The sequence below is a fragment of the Zootoca vivipara genome, chromosome 1, assembly GCF_963506605.1.
Source record: "Zootoca vivipara chromosome 1, rZooViv1.1, whole genome shotgun sequence".
NCBI lineage: Eukaryota > Metazoa > Chordata > Lepidosauria > Squamata > Lacertidae > Zootoca > Zootoca vivipara.
The window spans coordinates 4,052,567-4,074,614 of record NC_083276.1 but is presented as its reverse complement, the minus strand read 5'-3'; the positions used below and the strand labels follow the sequence as shown (position 1 = coordinate 4,074,614).

Below are 22,048 nucleotides of genomic sequence, written 5' to 3'. Positions count from 1 at the left end.
TAAACAACTAGAGGGTGGAGGGCTTAGAAGGCCAATGAAATCTGCAAGTTCACTAGTCTTGCCAGCGCTGGTATTTGTGTCTTCCCTCCTCTCCAAGGCCAGCTTCCCAGGTAAGGCTGGACATCCCTCCCTCTTGGCCCAGTATACCTGAAGGAGCGTCTCCACCCCCATCGGGTCCAGCACCAAGGGCCTTCTGGCAGTTCCCTCACTGCAAGAAGCGAGGTTACAGGGAACCAGGCAAAGGGCCTTCTTGGTGGTGGCGCCCGTCCTGTGGAGCGCCCTCCCATCAGATGTCAAGGAAATAAATGACTTTATCTGATGTTTAGAAGACATCTGAAGGCAACCCTGTTTAGGGAAGTTTTTAATGTTTAATGCTGTATTGCGGTTTTAATATTTGGTTGGGAGCAGGTTCCTTCAATCCTACTTGAAGAGGCCTGAGAGTGAACTTTGGACTTTCTGCATTCAAAGCAGATACTCTCCCGGTCACCTATGACCCTTCCCCCCCCCAAAGAACCAGTTTTTGCAAAGCCTCCCTATCTGGTCACCTGAGGGCAATTCATACCAGGAAGCTGCCTTATTCTGAGTCAGACCCTGTGCGTTACGTGCGTTACGTGCTCTGTGCATTACGTGCTCTGAATGGCAGCTGCTCTCCGGAGTTTTGGACAGGGGTCTCCCCCCCCCCAGTCTTACCTGGAGATTCTGCCAGCCAGGGACTGAACCTGGGACCTTCTGCACGCAAAGCAGATGTCCTGCTGCCGCACTGCCATCCTATGCGCCTTGGACTCGCGAAATCCCCGCCCCAAACACCTTGAACCCTGATCTGGATCCCCTTTTCCGAGTTACTGCTGCACACATCCCGGACAGAAGTGGCGGCGAGGCACGTGAGGACGGGCAGAGTGCCTCTGGGCATGTGCAGTGCGTCCTGGTCACTGGCAACCTTTCCGCAGGCCCACTGTACCCAACCTATTACCCTTCTCGGCGCTGCAGACGAGGGTTTTTCTGGGGCAGAGAAGGTGCCTTGCCAGGCAACCCTAAGCCCCGGCACCTCGCGGTTCCTGAACCCTTTTCCGCCTGCCGTCTAGAAGGGGACTCCCTCCCTCTCGCTTGCTTCAGCCCCTACTTCCCACAGACAGCCGGGATTCCTTCCCCGCTCCCCGTGGGAACAAACGGCCCCTTCTCCGCCCTCCCGGCGTGGCTTGCGCTTCCTTCTCTTAACCCCCGCCCCACCTCTCTGGCTCTCTTGCTCCCGCCCCGTCTGCGGGAGGCCGTCCACCCTCCTGCCCATCCTCCCCGCCCTGCGCCCCTTCATAGGCACGGCTCGCCGCGCCGCGCCGCCCCACACGCGTCCCGCCCAGCCCGCCCCGTCGAGGCGCACGCTCTCGCCCGCCGCCGGCTCCATGGACGGCGGCGGCGCTTACCGCTGCCGCGCCAACCGGCACCTGGAGGGCGGCCAGTCGGCGCTGCCGGGCTCGCTGCTCTTCGCGGCCGGCCTGCTGGGCAACGTGCTGGCGCTGGGGATCCTGTGGCAGCACCAGATCCGCGCGCGGATGCAGCGCGCCGGCGGCTGGGGGCGCCCAAGGGCGTCCGCCTTCTACCTCCTGGTGAGCGCCTTGGCCGCCACCGACCTGCTGGGCAAGTGCCTGCTCAGCCCCATCGTTCTGGCCGCCTATGCGCGCAACCTCAGCCTCAGCGAGCTCTGGCCGCCGCCAGCAACTGCCGTCGGGGAAGACGCAGCCGCCGGCGCTGGAGACGCGAGCCCCGGGAGCCTGTGCCAGCTCTTCGCCTTCCTGATGGCTTTCTTCGGCCTGGCGCCCACCATGCTGCTACTAGCCATGGCCCTGGAGTGCTGCCTGTCGCTGGGCCACCCCTACTTCTACCGGCGCCACACCAGCCGGCGCCTGGGCGCGCTGCTAACCGTCGCGGCGGGCGCGCTGTGCTCTCTCTTCTGCGCCCTGCCGCTGCTGGGCTTTGGTGCCATCGTGCAGTACTGCCCGGGCACCTGGTGCTTCATCCGCATGGCCGGCGGCGGGCGGGCCTACTCGGTGCTCTACGCCAGCCTCCTGGGCGCGCTGGGACTCGCCATCGGGCTCTGCAACCTGGCCAGCATGCGCAGCCTCTACCGCATGGCGCGCCGGCAGCCCCCGCGAAGGAGCCAGCCGGCCGGAGCGCACGGAAGCGGCGGCAGCACCGGCGCCCCGTCGGCCGCGACTCCCGGGCCTCCCTGCGCCGGCCGCACAGAGGAGCTGGGCCAGCTGGTCTTGCTGGCTCTCATGACCGCCCTCTTCACCGTCTGCTCCCTGCCCATGATCGTAAGTAACGCAACGGGGGGGACGGGAGAGCTGTGTGCCTTGGAGAGGGACTGGCCATCGAGGGAAATGCCCCGTCGGAAGGCGCGCTCTGTGCGCCCAGAGAGCACCATAATAATAATAATAATAATAATAATAATAATAATAATAATAATAATAATAATAATAATAATAATATATTATTTCTACCCCGCCCATCTGGCTGGGTTTCCCCTGCGACTCTTGGCGGCTTCCAACAAAGGATTAAAAATACATCAAAACATCAGTCATTAAAAACTTCCCTAAACAGGGCTGCCTTCAGAATGTCTTCTAAATGTCATATAGTTGTTTATCTCTTTGACATCTGATGGGAGGGCGTTCCACAGGGCCTCTCCAGGGAATCTCCAGCCAACGCTGAGGAACCGGATATATTTGAGGGGGCCGGGGAGCCCCAAAGTTGACGGGCATTCAAATGGTGTGCGTGCCCCACATTATGTGATCAATTATGTGGGGCAGGGCTTACCTGAGCTACCACAACATTTTATTCAAGTTGGCACCCCTGCCTCCAGCATTTTGGTCCTTGGTGGGGGCAGCCCCCCCCGCCACCCCCATGTACATCTAGATGCCTAAAGAGCATGGAAAAGCTATCTCCAGTAGCACATTGCCATGGGCCTCCCAAAGGCCACCTGTTCAACCCTTGGCATCCACAGGTGGAGCTGAGGAAGACTTGGGGTGAGTGGAAGAGCAGAGGGTCTCCTCGTGCCAGCCAGCCGTGGACCAGGCTGAACCCAGCATCTTGTGGGGCCCAAGGCAGAAGGGAGATGGTCCACCCCCTTTTACAAACACTTTCGGCCAGAACACTGCCGTGGTCACACTTACAGGTAGCTAGATTTTAAAACTAAACTGAGGACTGTGTGAAATGAGGTCGGGAGAGACAGAATCGTCTCAGTGCTATTTTTCCGAGGAAGAGAGGTGCCAGAGCTCACCTTGTTCTCTTAGAATGGCAATGGTGCCCACCTGAGAGGTGCTGGAACTGAGTTCCCAGGGTCATCTAGTCCAACTCCGTGCAATGCAGGAATCTTTCACCCAACGTGAGGCTCGAACCCACAACCCTCAACCAGCTGAGCTGTCTGGATCTACCCTAGTGAAGGCAGCACTGACAATAATGAATGGTGAATTGGGCTTTTTTGCTTTTTGTTGGACTGATGTGGATTTTACTGCTTGTACAGTCATTCCTCATGTTGCGTCCGCTTCAGGTTGCGTCTTTTCAGCTTGCGAATGCGGCAAACCCGAAAGTGTTTAGTTTTGGGTTTCGCCACATGCGCAGAAGCGTTCTGCGCACTTTGCACATGCGCAGAAGCTCTCTATCACGCTTCGCGCGTGCGCAGAACCACTGCTCTGGTTGTGGACTTTTCGGGGATGCGAAGAGCACCCTGGAACGGATCGCGTCCGCAACCAGAGGTACCACTGTAGTGATATTCCTGTTACCGCCGTTATATTCTCGTTTTTACTTTGCTTCTCATTGTATATTCTTTTTGGGACACCTTGAGATTTTGTCAGAAAGGTGCTGAAGAAATTTAATAAAACTAACAACAGCAATAATAAATTAGCACACTTTAATATTAAGGACACCAGAAGAATCATAGAATCCTAGAGTTGGAAGAGACCACAAGGGCCATCCAGTCCAACCCCCTGCCAAGCAGGAAACACCATCAAAGCATTCTTGACATATGGCTGTCAAGCCTCTGCTTAAAGACCTCCAAAGAAGGAGACTCCACCACACTCCTTGGTAGCAAATTCCACTGCCGAACAGCTCTTACTGTCAGGAAGTTCTGCAGGAAGAGCCTGCAGGATGAGGCCAATGGCCCACCTGGTCCAGAATTCTGTTCTCCCAGTGGCCAACCAGATGCCTTTTGGAAACCCCCAAGCAGGCCCTGAGCCCAACACCCCAGTTGTGATTCCCTGCAACTGGTAGACTGCCGCCCAGAGTGGAGGTTCCACCCTTTTAGTCTTGCCTGCAGGGGCACAGATGCCACACGCAATGATCTGCGCACCTGATTTGAAGAGTGCCAGCGACTTCTGCTAGCAAAACGTGCCTTTTCCATGGATCCCAAGCAAGCCTGGTCTCTCCTTGTGTGGCACAGAATGTAACATCCCTCCCTGGACAGTTTTAGCTCTAATCTCCCCTTGGCATCTCTTTGATAACTGCGCACCTTCCTGTCCCTTCTGCTGCAGCCCTCGCAGATTGTTTAATTTAACAGAAAACAGAGCCCTGGCCATAGCAGGACTGCGGTGATAAATGATATAGCAGCTATTAACACGGGCTGGAATTGTTTTAGGAAAGGGGGGGAGGCAGAGATCTTACGCCGGCTGCTCCTTGGAGGCAGAATTTTGAAAGAGGAGGACTTCCACACAAGACGAGTTTGATTCTCCTTTCTAACATCCTCATTGGCCTGCCCAAAATATCCATGACATATGCCTGCTTTCACCTTTGAGGGTGACACTTTGGCGTCTGTTTTCCATCCACGTTGCAGTCAGTCTCTAGAACAAATTGGTTAGAGATAATGGCCTGGCGGTTGAGGGTGTTTTCTGCAGCATATTCTTGACACAAGGATAGTTCATTAGCCGTGGATTTATCTCGCTTTGGCTTGCTCTGTGACTCTGTGACTCTTTCCCAAATCATACCACATTTGGCCGCAGTACGGGGGAGACTCTTGAGAGTCCCATGGACTGCAAGAAGATCAAACCACTCCATTCTGAAGGAAATCAGCCCTGAGTGCTCACTGGAAGGACAGATCCTGAAGCTGAGGCTCCAATACTTTGGCCACCTCATGAGAAGAGAAGACTCCTTGAAAAAGACCCTGATGTTGGGAAAGATGGAGGGCACTAGGAGAAGGGGACGACAGAGGACGAGATGGTTGGACAGTGTTCTCCAAGCTACGAACATGAGTTTGACCAAACTGCGGGAGGCAGTGGAAGACAGGAGTGCCTGGCGTGCTCTGGTCCATGGGGTCACAAAGAGTCGGACACTAAACAACAAACAACAACAACGTCCAAAAGAAGCAAAGAAAATGAAACCGAACATTTGTGGTATAAACAAAATTCAAGGATTTCAGCAAGAAGATGTGCACCGACTGGGAATGATCAGCCCCAAAGCTTTTGCAGGTGCAACCGGCGTTGAAAGTGTGATGACGTGTGACCTCCCTGATACCATCGTGAGCACAAATCATCATGAATGTGTATTCAAAAGGACTCTGGTTTTGTTGTTTTTCACATCCCACAGTCTCCCAACCTGAAGTTTTGCAGCTTTCCCTGCGACAGATGTTGTTGGGTTTAAGGGCTTTAGAGAAACAGGACATATATAATCTACTCTAAGCTTTTAAATAAGGAGAAAATGCTAAAAGTATCGCTTTATGCTTTGTAGTGTGTGCAGTTTGAGCTCAGTTTATAATCAAATTACAAAGCGAAAATTTGAAATGGAGGCTGCAAGATTGGATGCTCTCTAGGGAGTAAGTCGTATGCATGCATAACTAAGGGGGGGGACTTTTCCCAGGCTGAGGGCCGCATTCCCTTCTGGGCAAGAACATGAGGGCCGCATGCGGGTAGTGAGCTGAGCTAAAAGTGAGAGAAGGGGACACAAGAAATGCCAAATTCACCCCTTGCAGTAGGCTACTTTCTACAGAAACTAACACACACACCCCTCTGTCATTTGTAGAAGATTTTGTAGAATCGTAGAGTTGGAAGGGACCACGAGGGTCATCTAGTCCAGCCCCCTGCACTGCAGGAATCTTTTGCCCAACATGGGTCAAATGCCTCCAGATTTTTGAAATGCTGCAAAATGTAGGCTCCTCTCCCGGCCTCTGATCCACCTGCCCTTCCTTTCTCCCTAGCTTTCTGAAATTACTCGTGTTCTCTTAAGACTAAAGGAGAATTTGATCAGGTCGCTGTAACTCATTCCCCCCCCTCTGCTCCCCCACCAGAGAACAGAGGCTTTTTATCTCCCAAGCCCCATAGCCATTGCCCCGTAAGTCACACCCCAACCCTGCTACGGTACATCACAGCAGACCTTGACTGTGCCCTCGTTGTTGTAGCTAAGGGCTCTGAACCCTGCAATGGTTTTCCTGAGAATCATCACATCGCACCTCTCTGAGATTAGCACAACAGCAGGGATGGAAAGAACAGCTGCCCTCTGGGGTGTTTGGACGTGGGAAGCTCTTCTGGGTAACAGAAAGGGCTCGCTGCTGTTCTCTCTTGGTTAAGCTGCAAAACATTCTGGCTGGGTTTCTCGGAGCACCCAAAATGACAAGTCTCAGATTTATCAGATTCTTTGCAGCTTGCTGCGTCCCTTAGAAGTCAAAAGCTGCTGACTAATTGATTTCTGGAACGGGACTGCGAGAAAACACTGACTAATATTGATCCATTTGAGAACTTGCTTTGGTTACTTGCACACAGTCGGGTGAATGTTTCGCGTTGCCGGCCGACAGCATCCATTTTTTTTAGCCAACGCGCACGGCATGTCTGGAACAGAGCAAAGAAGATTAAGACAGATCTGTGGTCATCAAGGCAGCCCTGCTGCGCCCGACAAAAGAGACCATCAACTCCAATATCCTGTTTGCGGCACAGATGATGTGCTGGAGCCACAAAACAAGACAGCGTGACGACAGCAGCCTTCTCCTCCTGTAGCAGTGGCTCGCCTGGTGCGCTTCACGGGCAAGGCGAGGCCTCTGTTAGGAAAGCCAGATCGCAATCTAGTTGTTTAGCCCTGCCATGTGTGGTTCAAGTCCAAAACAAAACAAGCAGCACGCAAAGGCACCAGATTCAATTAAGTTTCAATCCAGTATTATTAATCCAAAGAGAAAACAATAAGAGAACCATATACAAGTGCTGACACAGGAGCCAAAATCAAACGTTAAACAGATAGCATGTACAAATTAAAGGCAAACCAGTCTTTATAGTCTTTGAGGCTATATAGCGGTCAGCAAAGTGGCAGCAGGTCGAGCGAGGTGTCAATGGTAGTAGACAGGCTGCCGGCGTTTTTTTGCCTGTTTCGCCCATATGACGGGCTTCTTCAGTAGTTTCTCCTTGTGCTTTTATGTTTAGTGCATTCACTGGTGGTATAAACCAGGTCTTATTAGTATTCAAACTAAATCACTAATATACATATAAACAAAACAAATATCAAAGACAGTACCTACAATTTGTATGAAACCACTTATCTTGGCTTAGGCCACAATGCTCAGGTTTGTGGTTCAAGGGCTTTGAGACTGGCACATCTAGCCATGAGAGCCAAGGCTGAGCAAACGAGCATAGAATCATAGAATCGTAGAGTTGGAAGGGATCCCTGAGGGTCATCCAGTCCAGCCCCAAAGATCATCTCAACCGAAGCATCCCTGACAGATGGACAACCAACCTCTGCTTCAATGCCTCCAAGGAAGGAGAGTCCACAACTTCCAGAGGGAGACCGTTCTACTGTGAGAAAGTTCTTCCTGATGTTTAGTCAGAATCTCCTTTTTCTTGTCACTTGAAACCATTGGTTCGGAGTAGTAATAGCTGTAATAGTTCACATTTATTACAGTGCTTTCTGTGGGAATGTTGTGGGTAGTAGGAGAGGATATATTGATTAAATATTATCCTTCCTAACTCATGTTAGGATTGCCCAATAAGATTGGGCCCAAGACAGAACCCTGGGGTGCCGCAGGGTTCTGTCTTGGGCCCAGTCTTATTCAACATCTTTATCAATGACTTGGATGATGGGCTTGAGGGCATCCTGAGCAAGTTTGCAGACGACACCAAATTGGGAGCGGTGGCTAATACCCCAGAGGACAGGATCACACTTCAAAATGACCTTAACAGATTAGACAACTGGGCCAAAGCAAACAAGATGAATTTTAACAGGGAGAAATGTAAAGTACTACACTTGGGCAAAAAAAAAATGAAAGGCACAAATACAGGATGGGAGACACCTGGCTTGAGAGCAGTACATGTGAAAGGGATCTAGGAGTCTTGGTAGACCACAAACTTGACATGAGTCAGCAGTGAGATGCAGCATTTAAAAAAGCCAATGCAATTCTGGGCTGCATCAATAGGAGTATAGCATCTAGATCAAGGGAAGTAATACCGTAGTATCACTGTATTCTGCTCTGGTCAGACCTCACCTGGAGTATTGTGTCCAGTTCTGGGCACCACAGTTCAAGAAGGATACTGACAAGCTGGAACGTGTCCAGAGGAGGGCAACCAAAATGGTCAAAGGCCTGGAAACAATGCCTTATGAGGAACGGCTTAGGGAGCTGGGTATGTTTAGCCTGGAGAAGAGAAGGTTAAGGGGTGATATGATAGCCATGTTCAAATATATAAAAGGATGTCATATAGAGGAGGGTGAAAGTTTGTTTTCTGCTGCTCCAGAGAAGCGGACACGGAGCAATGGATTCAAACTACAAGAAAGAAGATTCCACCTAAACATTAGGAAGAACTTCCTGACAGTAAGAGCTGTTTGGCAGTGGAATTTGCTACCAAGGAGTGTGGTGGAGTCTCCTTCTTTGGAGGTCTTTAAGCAGAGGCTTGACAGGCATATGTCAAGAATGCTTTGGTGGTGTTTCCTGCTCGGCAGGGGGTTGGACTGGATGGCCCCTGTGGTCTCTTCCAACTCTACGATTCTATGATTCTATGTTAGTGAGTTACATATAGTAGAGCTTATTCCCCTTTTACACAGCAAGAAGCTAGTTGCAGATTCGTTTGAAACTCTTTAGTTAAGCAATCCAATCTGGGCATGCCCAGATTGGAGTATATTCCTGGTAAGACCCCTCCTAAAAAGAATAAAGACACAAGAAACTTCAGCTCCATCTGGTACGCAGGCTGAGACCCTACCTGCCCGCGGACTGTCTCACCAGAGTGGTGCATGCTCTAGTTATCTCCTGCTTGGACTACTGCAATGCGTTCTATGTGGGGCTACCTTTGAAGGTGACCTGGAAACTACAACTAATCCAGAATGTGGCAGCTGGACTGGTGACTGGGAGCGGCCGCCAAGACCATATAACACCAGTTCTGAAAGACCTACATTGGCTCCCAGTACATTTCCGAGCACAATTCAAAGTGTTAGTGCTGACCTTTAAAGCCCTAAACGGCCTCGGTCCAGTATACCTGAAGGAGCGTATCCACCTCCATCGTTCTGCCCAGACACTGAGGTCCAGCGCCGAGGGCCTTCTGGCGGTTCCCTCGCTACGAAAAGCCAAATTACAGGGAACCAGGCAGAGGGCCTTCTCGGTAGTGGCACCCACCCTGTGGAATGCCCTCCCACCAGAGGTCAAAAACTTTTAGAAGACATCTGAAGGCAGCCCCGTTTAGGGAAGTTTTTAATGCCTGATGCTTTATCGTGTTTTTAATACAGTGGAACCTCGGTTTTTGAGTGTCTCGGAAGTAGAACATTTCAGTTTTCGAACGCCAAAAACACGGAAGGAATTGCTTCTGTTTTCGAATGTGCCTTGCAAGTCGAACGGCTTCCGAGGTGCGTTTCTCAATTTTCTCCATTGAATTTGCCAGCAGCCCATTGCTCCTCGGTTGTCGAACGTTTCAGAAGTCGAACGGTCTTCTGGAACGGATTACGTTTGACAACCGAGGTGCCACTGTGTTCTGTTCGGAGTCGCCCAGAGTGGCTGGGGAAACCCAGCCAGATGGGCAGGGTATAAATAAAAAATTAGTAGTAGTAGTACTGATGTTGAGTCAGAATCTCCTTTCTTGTAACGTGAATCCACTGATATCCATCTTAAATTTAGATTTCTCTGCCCATATTTCAAATTTCGCCACCAGAGCAGGGTTGGGGTGAGAACCATCTGGTCTGCCAGCCTGTCCCCCCTCCATTCCCCCCTTTAAAGGACATTTTCTCAAGGAGACAGCAGAAGGAAGTCAAACAATCAAAGGCAACGGGAGATAGCGATATCTGCCATCTTATCACCGCACAGTCAGCAGAGCCCAGCCTCAAGAGGAGAGCAGCAAAAAAAATATTCAGCCAAAGTGTCTTCTCAGAAAGGAACGTTGAGAGTACAGTGGCCCAGACACAACAGGAACCCTGTTAACATGAGAATGGATGCTTGCCAAGCAGCGTAAAAGTCTTCAGGCTTTTGGCTAGATTTGGTGCCAGATCTGATTCGTCCGGCAGATTGTCAAATGCAGGCCGGGTCTCTAGAGCGAGAATGGTGATTTTTGAGCCGCTGAGCCCATTCTGAAATCGCCCTTTCCTGTCTTCTCCTGGGCAAGGTTCAAGGCTCTTGGATCAAATGGCAAGGCCCTTCCCAACTTGGGTCCAGGATATCTCAAGGGATGGATGCCTGATCAAGGGAGTCACTGCTGGTAGTGACCTGGATCCACCAGCAGCTAGGTTAGAAAGCGGAGTCTTGAGAGGAGATAAGAGAACCGGGGCTTTTTTTTTCTGCCGGCACTCAGTTCCAGCACTTTTCAGGTGGGCGCCATTGCCATTCTAAGAGAACTCGTGGTGAATTCCGGCACTACTTCTCCTCCTCCTCCTCCTCCTCCTCCTCCTCCTCCTCCTCCTCCTCCTCGAAAAATAGAACTTATGAGAACCACCTTCCAATATCTCAAGGGCTGTCACATGGAAGATGGAACAAGTTCATTTTCTCCTGCTCCGGAGGGGAGAACTCGAACCCATGGCTTCGAGTTACAAGAAAGGAGATTCCGATTAAACCAGGGGTCCCCAGACTACGGCCCGGGGGCCGGATGCGGCCCAATTGGCCTGCCAATCCGACCCCTCTTACGGCGCGCAGCGTGGCGTGGCAGCGCTCTTCCAGGTCGGGAAAAAAGCGCCGGAAATCCTTTGTGCGCATGCGTATGGGCCTCTCCCGACCCGGAAGAGGTCATTTCTGGTGTACTTCCGGGTCGGGGGAGGCCCATACGCATGCGCACAACGGATTTTCGGTGCTTTTTCCACCCTGGAAGTGCGCCGCCGCGCCAGTAAGCGCCCGTGCGCATGTGCACGGGCGCACACTCCCCCGCCCGCCGGCCCGCACAGGCGCGCGCTCCCCCGTCCTCCGGCCCGCCGCGCGATCGGCGCGGTGGGAACCGGCCCAAACGCCGGTAAGTCTGGGGACCCCTGGATTAAACATTTGGGGGGGGGGGAACTTATTGATGGTAAGCGCCGTTCAACAGTGGAACAGACTCCCTCGGGAGGTTGTGGACTCTCCTTCCTTGGAGGTTTTTAAGCAGAAGTTGGATGGCCATCTGTCATGGAGGCTTGAGCTGAGATTCCTGCATTGCAGGGGGTTGGACTAGATGACCCTCGGGGTCCCCTCCAATTCTATGCTTCTCAGATTCATTTGGTATTGAGACCCCAGCCTTATGGGAACTTCCTCCCAACTGAGGTCAGGCAGGCCCCCTCCCCAGTGAAGCTCCACTGCCTACTGAAGACTTAAAAAATAAAACCCAGAAGGCATTTTAACTGCAACCTGATTTATTACATTTATTTATTACAGTTATATCTCACCTTCTTTCCTCTGAAGAACTCACGGCGGCGTACATCCTACCCTTCTCCCCACTTTATCCTCACAACAACCCTGAGAGGTAGGCTAGGCAAGGAGGAAGCGATTGACCTCCCCCCCCCCAGGTCACCTAGTGAGTATTTGAACCCTCTTCTCCAAGGTCCTAGCCCAGCAGTCTAACCACAGGGGCTCTGCAGTGTAGGGTGGTTGTTTTTTTAAAACAGTTTTAGCTGATTCTTATCTGGAATTACAACAAGGCTTTGAAGCTGAGATCTTTCCGAGAACGGCCTCTGCAATGGAATTGTTTTGGAGATGTTTCGCTGCATTTTGTCTGGTGCCCTGGCCTCATTTGAGACAAATCTACTAAATAAATAAATGGTATATAAATTGTGGAAATCAATACAAGAAACTTGTGCCCTCCTGGAGAAACTTCACTGGGAGGAGGGAAACAAGGGTCCTTGGAAAGTACTGTGGTACCTTGGTTCTCAAACTTAATCCGTTCCGGAAGTCCGTTCCAAAACCAAGGTGCGCTTTCCCATAGAAAGTAATGCAAAACAGATTAATCCATTCCAGAGCAAAACACCAAAGGAATATGGAAACCCATGTAAATCAGGGGTGAGTACTTTTCCCCAAGGAAATGTTGTTGGGACTCCATGTTCCATCATCCCTGGCCATGCTAGCTGGTAAGCAGATGGGCTTTGTAGTCCAACAAACATCTCGAGGGCCACCAGTTAGCTATCCCCGATGTAAAGTGTGCCTTGGCCTGAATTTTAACAGGAGCGAGTAAGAGCTGACAGTAAGAGCTGTTCGGCAGTGGAATTTGCTACCAAGGAGTGTGGTGGAGTCTCCTTCTTTGGAGGTCTTTAAGAAGAGGCTTGACAGGCATATGTCAAGAATGCTTTGATGGTGTTTCCTGCTTGGCAGGGGGTTGGACTGGATGGCCCTTGTGGTCTCTTCCAACTCTACGATTCTATGATTCTATGAGAAAGGAACGAACCAAACTTAAAAAGAACTAGCCAAATAATTAAAGGGTTGGGTTGGAAAGCGAGACAGCAGGAGAAAGAAGGAAGGAAGTAATCTCTCCAAACGGAAAACAGAATACAGTGGTACCTTGGTTCTCAAACTTAATCTGTTCTGGAAGTCGAAAACTCGGAAGTGAGTGTTCCAGTTTTCAAACGTTTTACGGAAGCCGAACGTCCGCTGTGGCTGTCGGCTATTGTTTCTGGAGCACCAATCAGAAGCTGCACCTTGGTTTTCAAATATTTCGGAAGTCAAACGGACTTCCAGAACAGATTAAGTTTGGCACTTTTATTTTTGCTATTTATTTTGCGTTTTTGTTTTTGAGGCTTTTCCGGTTATTTTGTTTTTGTGACTGCGTGGAACCCAGTTCAGCTACTGATTGTTTGATGGTGTGACTGTGGAAATGGATAAAAGCCCCCCGTCCAAACAATGACTAGCATCAGTGCAAGTGAGGGGAAAAAATAAATTCTAATTTTTATCATCTGCAATATTGTCTTATTTATTTTATAGTACAGCACATTGATTATTGCTTTCATTTTATGGATCGATGGTCTCGTCAGATGGTATAATTCATGTTCAATTGCTATTTTAGGGGTTGTTTTTAAAAGCCTGGAACGGATTAATCCGTTTTGCATTGCTTTCTATGGGAAAGCGTGCCTTGGTTTTGGAATGCTTTGGTTTTGGAACGGACTTCCGGAACGGATTAAGTTTGAGAACCAAGGGACCACTGTAGTGGGATTTGGAATAAATGTGAAATTAACTGTCACCATTTTCAATTTTGTTGCGTTATTCTCTTCCTTACTGGGTGTTGCAAACCACAATTCTGAATAATGCCTTTGGAGGGGGGGGCATTGGGGATGAGTTTGTTGAACTAAGGAGGCAGTGGCTCCCCGGGCCTTACAGCCACCCCTGAACTTGGCCAAGGCTGGACTCTGACGCACCGACTTCAACATTTGCTTTTCTCGAAAATGTCTCCATTGACCTCTTGACAACCTCCAACCTCCTCTCCTTGTAATCTTGGCCTTAAAAGGGCTCAGAATGCCCACGTGAGGCTCTGGTCCTCCGCAGGCATTTAATAGCTTTCCAAAAACAATGTAACTGCAGCGGTCCTGTTAAAACTCCCCCAAACTGCTTTCCGGCTAAGAGATCTGACACGAGACAACAAAAAGCTGAAGATGCTCAGAGTTAAGGCTCTGCTCATATATACCATCACTTGGGGCGAGCAGATAAGCAGATAGTCCCTTTTCTGGATCTGCGGTTCCCAAATGCTTTTAGCAGGCGCCAGAAAGAGCACAGCAGCAGAGGCGCCTGCCTGGTATCATGAGGCAGGGAGTTCCAAAGTGCATGAAAAGGTGGAGTTCTTGCAAATGCAGAACGGGTATTGTGTGGCACCAATAACAGCGCCAGTGCCGCAGACCGAAGCAGTCCGGCGGGGATATATGAGGTGCGGCGATCTTGCAGGTAAACTGGTCCCGAGTTGCTAAGGACTCCTAACACCTTGAACTCAGCCCGGTAGAGAATTGGCAACTGGTGCAGACTTCCGAGCGCAGGTGTTACCTGTTGGCAAGCCCTCGCTCCTGCCAGCAGTCGGGCTGCAACCTCCTCCCCTAGCCGCAGCTTCTGGGTCAAGCACAAGGGAAGCCCCACCTAGTTCACAATGTTGTGATTCTTTTTTTATTTATTTTATTTATTACATTTGTATACCACCCTCCATCTGAAGATCTCAGGGTGCTTCACAGCCTTTCTGCTGTCCTATCGTGCCTGAAACAGCCCTTATTTTTAGCACCCACAACTGTTACAAATTGGCCAGGCCCAGCTTCACAGACCTTGCAGGGGATCTTATAAATCAGGCATCCCCAAACTTCGGCCCTCCTGATGTTTTGGACTACAATTCCCATCTTTCCCGACCACTGGTCCTGTTAGCTAGGGATCATGGGAGTTGTAGGCCAAAACATCTGGAGGGCCGCAGTTTGGGGATGCCTGTTATAAATGGATCTACAGTGGTGCCTTGGTTCTCAAACTTAATCCGTTCCGGAATTCCGTTCCAAAACCAAAGCATTTCAAAACCAAGGCACGCTTTCCCATAGAAAGTAATGCACAGTGAATTAATCTGTTCCAGACTTTTTCAAAACAACCCCTAAAGCAGCAATTTAACGTGAATTTTGCTAACTAACAAGATCCATAAAATGAAAGCCATAAACAATGTACTGAGGTCACACAATCATTCCATCAGTAGCTGGACTGGGTCCCACACAGTCACAAAACCAAAACGAGAAAGAGCCGCAAAAACAAAAATGCAAAATATATAGCAAAACCAGACAGACCTCAGCATTAACACTCAAAACCGAAGTGTGCAACTCAAATCGGAAGTGTAACACTCAAAACGGAGAACATTTGGCTTCCGAAAAATGTTTGCAAACCGGAACACTTACTTCTGGTTTTTCAGTGTTTGGGTTCCATGTTCTTTGAGTACCAAGGTGTTTGAGAACCAAGGTACCACTGTGCTTAGATACATAGCAGTATGACCCTCCTGGAACGAACGCAGGGAGACTCGGAGCCAATTCTCATGTTCCAGAAAGGCACCTGAGAAGCACTTTAGACTGCAGGTGTGCATATGAAAATAGGGATGTCCTGAATAATAATAATAATAATAATAATAATAATAATAATAATAATACTCCGCCCATCTGACTGGCTTGCCCCAGCCACTCTGGGCAGCTTCCAACAAATTATAAAAACATAATAAAACATTAAACAAAAAAAAAACAACCCATCCTTATTCAGGGCTGCCTTCAAATGTCTTCCAAAGGTGGTACGGTCTCCCTCAAGAGGTGGTGGACTCTCCTTCCTTGGAGGTTTTGAAGCAGAGGTTGGATGGCCACCTGTTAGGGATGCTTCAGCTGAGATTCCTGCATTGCAGGGGGTTGGACTAGATGACTCTGGTGGTCCCTTCCAACTCTGATTCTACCCCTTCAAAGAAAGTTTTGAGACTGAGCAACCACCATCTTTATCCACAAGGGGGAGCTCTTTACACATGCAGACAGCCGAAAAACCAAAGCAATGGGTTTATGCTGCAATTCTTGCTTGCAATATTTCAGTGGCTTTTGGGATAGCGAATCTCCAGATCTTGCTATTCATTACCGATTTATTCCATAAAATTTATACACCGTGGGGTTGTTAAAAACCATGCATCCCAGTTTTCAGTCTCCAAAAGTTGTACGGTATGATATGCCACCTCCCCGCCCAACTTTGCTCAAGGTGGCCTGCATAATTCTCCTCCCCATTTTATCCTCTCAACAACCCTGCGAGGTAGGTTAGGATGAGAGGCAGTGGTTGGCCCAGGGTCACCCATGGCTGAGTGGTGAATTCGAACCCTGGTCTCCCAGGTCCTAGTCATGCACTCTAACCACTACACCTCCACTGCCTCTGCAGTGTAATGCTGAAGATGTAGCTCTCTACCCTGGCCTTTGATGGCCAAGACAGGTGTTTCTGGGACACACCCCTTCCTTGTCATACATAGAATCATAGAATCATAGAGTTGGAAGAGACCACAAGGGCCATCCAGTCCAACCCCCTGCCAAGCAGGAAACACCATCAAAGCATTCTTGACATATGCCTGTCAAGCCTCTGATTAAAGACCTCCAAAGAAGGAGACTCCACCACACTCATTGGCAGCAAATTCCACTGCCGAACAGCTCTTACTGTCAGGAAGTTCTTCCTAATGTTTAGGTGGAATCTTCTTTCTTGAAGTTTGAATCCATTGCTCCGTGTCCGCTTCTCTGGAGCAGCAGAAAACAATCTTTCTCCCTCCTCCATATGACATCCTTTCATATATTTGAACATGGCTATCATGAGTACCAAGATGTTTGAGAACCAAGGTGCGACTGTAAAAGATAACTGTTAAAATGTAAATTAAATTTGAATAGAATTATAGACAGATGGATAGATGGATGGATGAATAGATATAGATTAGATATAGATATAGATAGATAATGCTAGATCTGGCTGCGAATGTCCCTTGCAAGAAACCCTGGAGCTGCCAGTCAGTGCGGGTAACAGCTCTTACTGTCAGGAAGTTCTTCCTAATGTTTTAGATGAAGTGTTTTTCAATACGTACCGAGTTTTAAGTTGGTGTAAATCTGCCCTGGGACATTCCTGTAAATTCCTGGGAGTTTACCGTACCTTAGTGAAGACCTCACTTGGAAAAACAATATAACTCAGGTGGTTAGGAATTCCCAACAGAGACTCCATTTCCTCAGGGTCTTGCGAAAGAACAATGTTAAACAACAATTGATGACCTCCTTCTACCGGCCTGCAATAGAAAGTGTCCTCTCATATTGTATCACAGTGTGGTACGTTGGCTTGACAGCCACGGGCAAAAAGTATTTACAGAGGGTGGTGAATGATGCCATGGGCTGCCCCCTGAGCCCGCTAGATGACAGTGCAAGAGATCGATGCCTTAGGAGAGTGAGAAAAATTCTCAGGGACGATTCATACCCCGGCCAGCACCTCTTTAATCTTCTACCCTCGGGCAGGAGATATAGAAGCTGGAACGTGTCCAGAAGAGGGCAACCAAAATGGTCAAAGGCCTGTAAACGATGCCTTATGAGGAACGGCTTAGGGAGCTGGGTATGTTTAGCCTGGAGAAGAGAAGGTTAAGGGGTGATATGATAACCATGTTCAAATATATAAAAGGATGTCATATAAAGGAGGGAGAAAGGTTGTTTTCTGCTGCTCCAGAGAAGCGGACACGGAGCAACGGATTCAAACTACAAGAAAGAAAATTCCACCTAAACATTAGGAAGAACTTCCTGACAGTAAGAGCTGTTCGGCAGTGGAATTTGCTACCAAGGAGTGTGGTGGAGTCTCCTTCTTTGGAGGTCTTTAAGCAGAGGCTTGACAGGCATATGTCAAGAATGCTTTGATGGTGTTTCCTGCTTGGCAGGGGGTTGGAATGGATGGCCCTTGTGGTCCCTTCCAACTCTATGATTCTAGAAGTATAATCAGCCGTACCAACAGGCTAAAAAATAGCTTCTATCTGTGGGCTGTTAGGCTGCTGAATGGAAGATAATATAGCGAAATTGACTTGTGAGGTGGTGTGTTCCATAAGAGATGGAGTGTTTGTGGAGGGGGGAGGCTTGGTTAATTTCATTGTACACAGGTCGTACAATGACAATAAAGATATTATTACAGTGGACGCTCGGGTTGCGAGCGTGATCCGTGCAGGAGGCACGTTCGCAACCCGCGTCTGTCCATGCGCGGGTCGCGACTCGGCGCTTCTGCACATGTGCAAAGTGCGATTTAAGTTTCTGCGCATGCACGTGCGCCGGAATCCGGAAGTAACCCATTCCGGTACTTCTGGGTTCGGCGCGGAGCGCGACCCAAAAAGACGCAACCTGAAGCAGCTGTAACTCAAGGTATGACTGTATTATTATTATTATTATGGTGAAGAAGAACAGGTAATGAACAAACCAACTGGAAAGCTCAGTTGGTTAGAGCGTGGTACTGATAACGCCAAGGTTGCAGGTTCAATCCCCGTTTGGGACATCTGCATATTCCTGCATTGCTGGGGGTTGGACTAGATGATCCTCAGGGTCCCTTCCAGCTCTATGATTCTACGATTCTATGAAGTAGTAGTCACGATAATATTCAGTCGCCCCAATCTGTCACAAGTGAGTTTTTCAACCTGTCTCCCTCCCCTCCCACAGGTCCGTGCTTACGTCGGCGCGTTTGCCCCGGATTTCGACGAGAAGGCGGACCTCACCGCCCTGCGCTTCTTCTCTGTGAACTCCATCGTGGACCCCTGGGTCCTCATTATTTTCCGGACGTCCCTGTTCCGCAGTTGCCTCCGCCAGGTTTCGAGGAGGCTGAGCTCGAAAAGGGCCCCAGACTCTCAGCTGCTGGAAACTTGGGAGCAGAAAGGGTCCGATCCTGTGCCGTGAGGCATTTCTGCCTTCTGAGGAGCTGGTGCTGGAGGGGGTCCAGCTGGACTCCACCCCCCCCCCCAATCCCGGCCCCATAAATCATCCATAGTCCAAGGAACAGGACGAAGTGCTTGCAAGCAAACATTTTCCCTGGTCAGAAAGAAGCGGCTGGCTTGACCTGCATGGTTAACCTTTGGAACTCATGCCCACAGGAGACGGCGATTGTCACCAGCCTGGGTGACTTTGAAAGAAGACTGGACAAATTCGTGGAAGAGAGGGCTGGCAATGGCTACGGGCTAGGCTCTGCCTCCACGGCAATGCTTCTGAATAACAGTTGCTGGAAAATACAGGAAGGTCTTGTGTTCAAATCCTGATTGTGGGATTCCCATTGGGGCATGTGGTTGTCCAGTGTAAGAACCATATGCTTGCTGGACTAGATGAGCCACTGGCCTAATCCAGCAGGCTCTCCTTAGGTTTTTAATGTAGTGACCGCACCATCATTCATGGTTTCTGCTCTTTTAAGATAGGTGAAAAATCCAAGAAGCAGTCACCAAATTGGGGGGACGGGGGACGGGGGACATTGCACTCCCAGTGTACTTGACCTGGGGAGATTCCCCCCCCCAAAGCATTTAGCGACTGGCTCATGCCAAGCCTGCAAGCAAGCTGATCAAAGGTACTAGACGGTTTGCGTACTGCCCGCGAGGATTTCAGCCACTTGTGGGCAGGCCTGAAAAGTTAAAGAGAGAGGAGTCCGCTCTCTCCCAGCTTGCAAGGACTTTCCTGCCAGGTCGCCTGGAGGCCATGGTTGCTCGCCAGTGGCGACCAGGCGAGTTGTCTGGCCTGATAGGAGAATCACATAGCTACGTGGATATGTGGTGCTGCCACGAAAGGGCAACCCCCCCTCGTATTTCTGCCCACAGGCCTGCGAGGCGACAGAATCCGGAGTGACCACCTCGACCATTCCCAGTAGAGCGGCTGTGATTGGAGCAGTATGTACATTCCTAGTTACGCCCATCTCGAAATAGGAGACTGTAGATCTGGGGAAGGGGCAGAAACAGGCAGGCAAAATGACCAGGGATAAAAAGATACATGTGACTTGCCTTTTCTTGAAGAGGAGGGACGGTGGAGTTGATCTGCCCTCAACTAAATCCTACTTTCTGTGTTTAAATCAGGAATCTCCACACACACACACACACACACACACACACACACACACACACACACACACACACCGCTTTATACATGAATGGTGCAGATGTCATCAAGCCAATGTTGGGTTTCATCCAGCAAATCATTAGCTTGCATGGCGGGGGGTTGGACTAGATGACCCTGGGGTGTACCTTCCAGTTCTTATTCTATGAATCATAGAATCATAGAGTTGGAAGAGACCACAAGGGCCATCCAGTCCAACCCCCTGCCAAGCAGGAAACACCATCAAAGCATTCTTGACATATGGCCGTCAAGCCTCTGCTTAAAGACCTCCAAAGAAGGAGACTCCACCACACTCCTTGGTAGCAAATTCCACTGCCGAACAGCTCTTACTGTCAGGAATGTTTAGGTGGAATCTTCTTTCTTGAAGTTTGAATCCTGAGCATTGCTGGGGAAGCTACGGAATGGTGAGCGTCAGTCAGGCCAGGACTGAGAAAGGACAACTGAAACGATGAAAGGGCCTGGAGCCCTTGACGAAAAGGTTCGGATATGGAATGCTGAGCAAGGGGTTGGAAATAAGAACCTCCCGACTGCGTTGTGTTATTCTGCAACATTGGGGCGCATCCAGCCGTGCGTCATTTGAGGGGCGAGGCCTGCCTGGAGGGGCCCATTGTTCCGTTCCCGCCAAGCTCAGAAGAAACCTGACGGTGTTTGCCGATTGGTTGGTCCTTATGGCAATCACAGTCACACACCCTCCCAGGAGCAGTTTTTCACCTTGGGAAGACCGGTTGGTTTGCTTTAGCTGACCAAACAAATGTTTAGTCTGAGACATCTGCCAAGCGCCTGATATTTTTATAACTTTTATTTATTTTCCATTTAATAATATACATTCACATCATCAATAGTAACCTTTATATCATAGCGATTTGTACGTTTTCCAATTCTAATTAGACTCATTACAAAATGACTCAAAATTTAAATAAATATAGAAAGGTAGAAAATTTCTCATTACAAGTCTCCAGACAACCCTGCTATAGTGATGTTAATTGCTTGCAATAGTCTTTCAGATATCATATAAATTTACTCCAGTCGTTTTGGAATACTTGATCCTGCTGGTTTCGGATTTTCCCTGTCAGCTTCGCCAGTTCTGCCAGCGTATCTGAAGAAGTGTGCATGCACACAAAAATCTCACACCAATGACAAACTTAGTTGGTCTCTACGGTGCTACTGGAAGGATTTTTTAAAAAATTTGTTTCAGTTCTGCAAAGTCCATCATCTTCATCTGCCGCTCTTCTTTCGTTAGTATTTGTTTCCATTTTGGGCGCTAAAAGCATTCTTGTTGCATACATAAAGAGCCTTTTATCTTCCCTTGGTATCTCTTCGCCCACTATACCCAATGAAAAGGCTTCTGGTTTTTTAACAAAAGTATTTTTAAACATTTCCTTTAACTCATTATATACTGACCATTAGGTCCAGTCGCGGACGACTCGGGTTGCAGCGCTCATCTCACTTTACTGGCCGAGGGAGCCGGCATACAGCTTCCGGGTCATGTGGCCAGCATGACTAAGCCGTTTCTGGCAAACCAGAGCACCGCACGGAAACGCCATTTACCGTGTTTCCCCTTTTTTAAGACACCATCTTATACCTTTTTTTACTCAAAAAAAACACACGGTGTCTTATTTTCAGGGGATGTCTTGTGCCTTAAGGCCTCCTCGGAGGGGCCAGGCCGCTGGCTCGGGCTGCCAGTTCCAGGCACCGAGGCGGCAGGCCGCTGGCTCGGCGCTCTGCCCGGCACTGCTGGGCGCTCTGCAGCCTCCGTTTCTGGCAGTGGGGCAGCAGGCCTCCTCAGCCGGGCAAAAAAAAAAAAAAAGGCCAGGCTGCTGGCTCAGGCGCTCCATGCGTTTGCCAGTTCCAGGCCCCTCTGGCTGGCTGGGTCCCGCTGGCTGGCTGGGGCACTCAGTGGTCTCGCTCTACATGGCATGGAGGTATGTCTTTTCGGGGTGTGTCTTATATTTCACTAATGCTAAAAAAATGCTGCCATGGCTTACTTTCTGACTACAGTGGTGCCTCACTTTACGAATGCCTCGCACAACGGAAAACTCGCTAGACGAAAGAGTTTTGTGTTGCGCGAGGCATTCGTAAGACGACAAAATTTTCTATGACCGCCACTTCGTCTTACGAAGCG

The 22,048-nt window shown here is 49.6% G+C and overlaps 1 protein-coding gene across 1 annotated transcript; it reads left to right on the top strand.

The window, feature by feature from the left end:
• Positions 1-1,345: 1,345 nt before the first annotated feature.
• Positions 1,346-21,674, top strand: PTGDR (prostaglandin D2 receptor). Its single transcript, XM_035140985.2, has 2 exons — positions 1,346-2,309; positions 18,499-21,674. The coding sequence occupies exons 1-2, from the start codon at positions 1,398-1,400 to the stop codon at positions 18,730-18,732; spliced, it is 1,146 nt and encodes a 381-aa protein (XP_034996876.2). The 5' UTR covers positions 1,346-1,397; the 3' UTR covers positions 18,733-21,674.
• Positions 21,675-22,048: the final 374 nt, after the last annotated feature.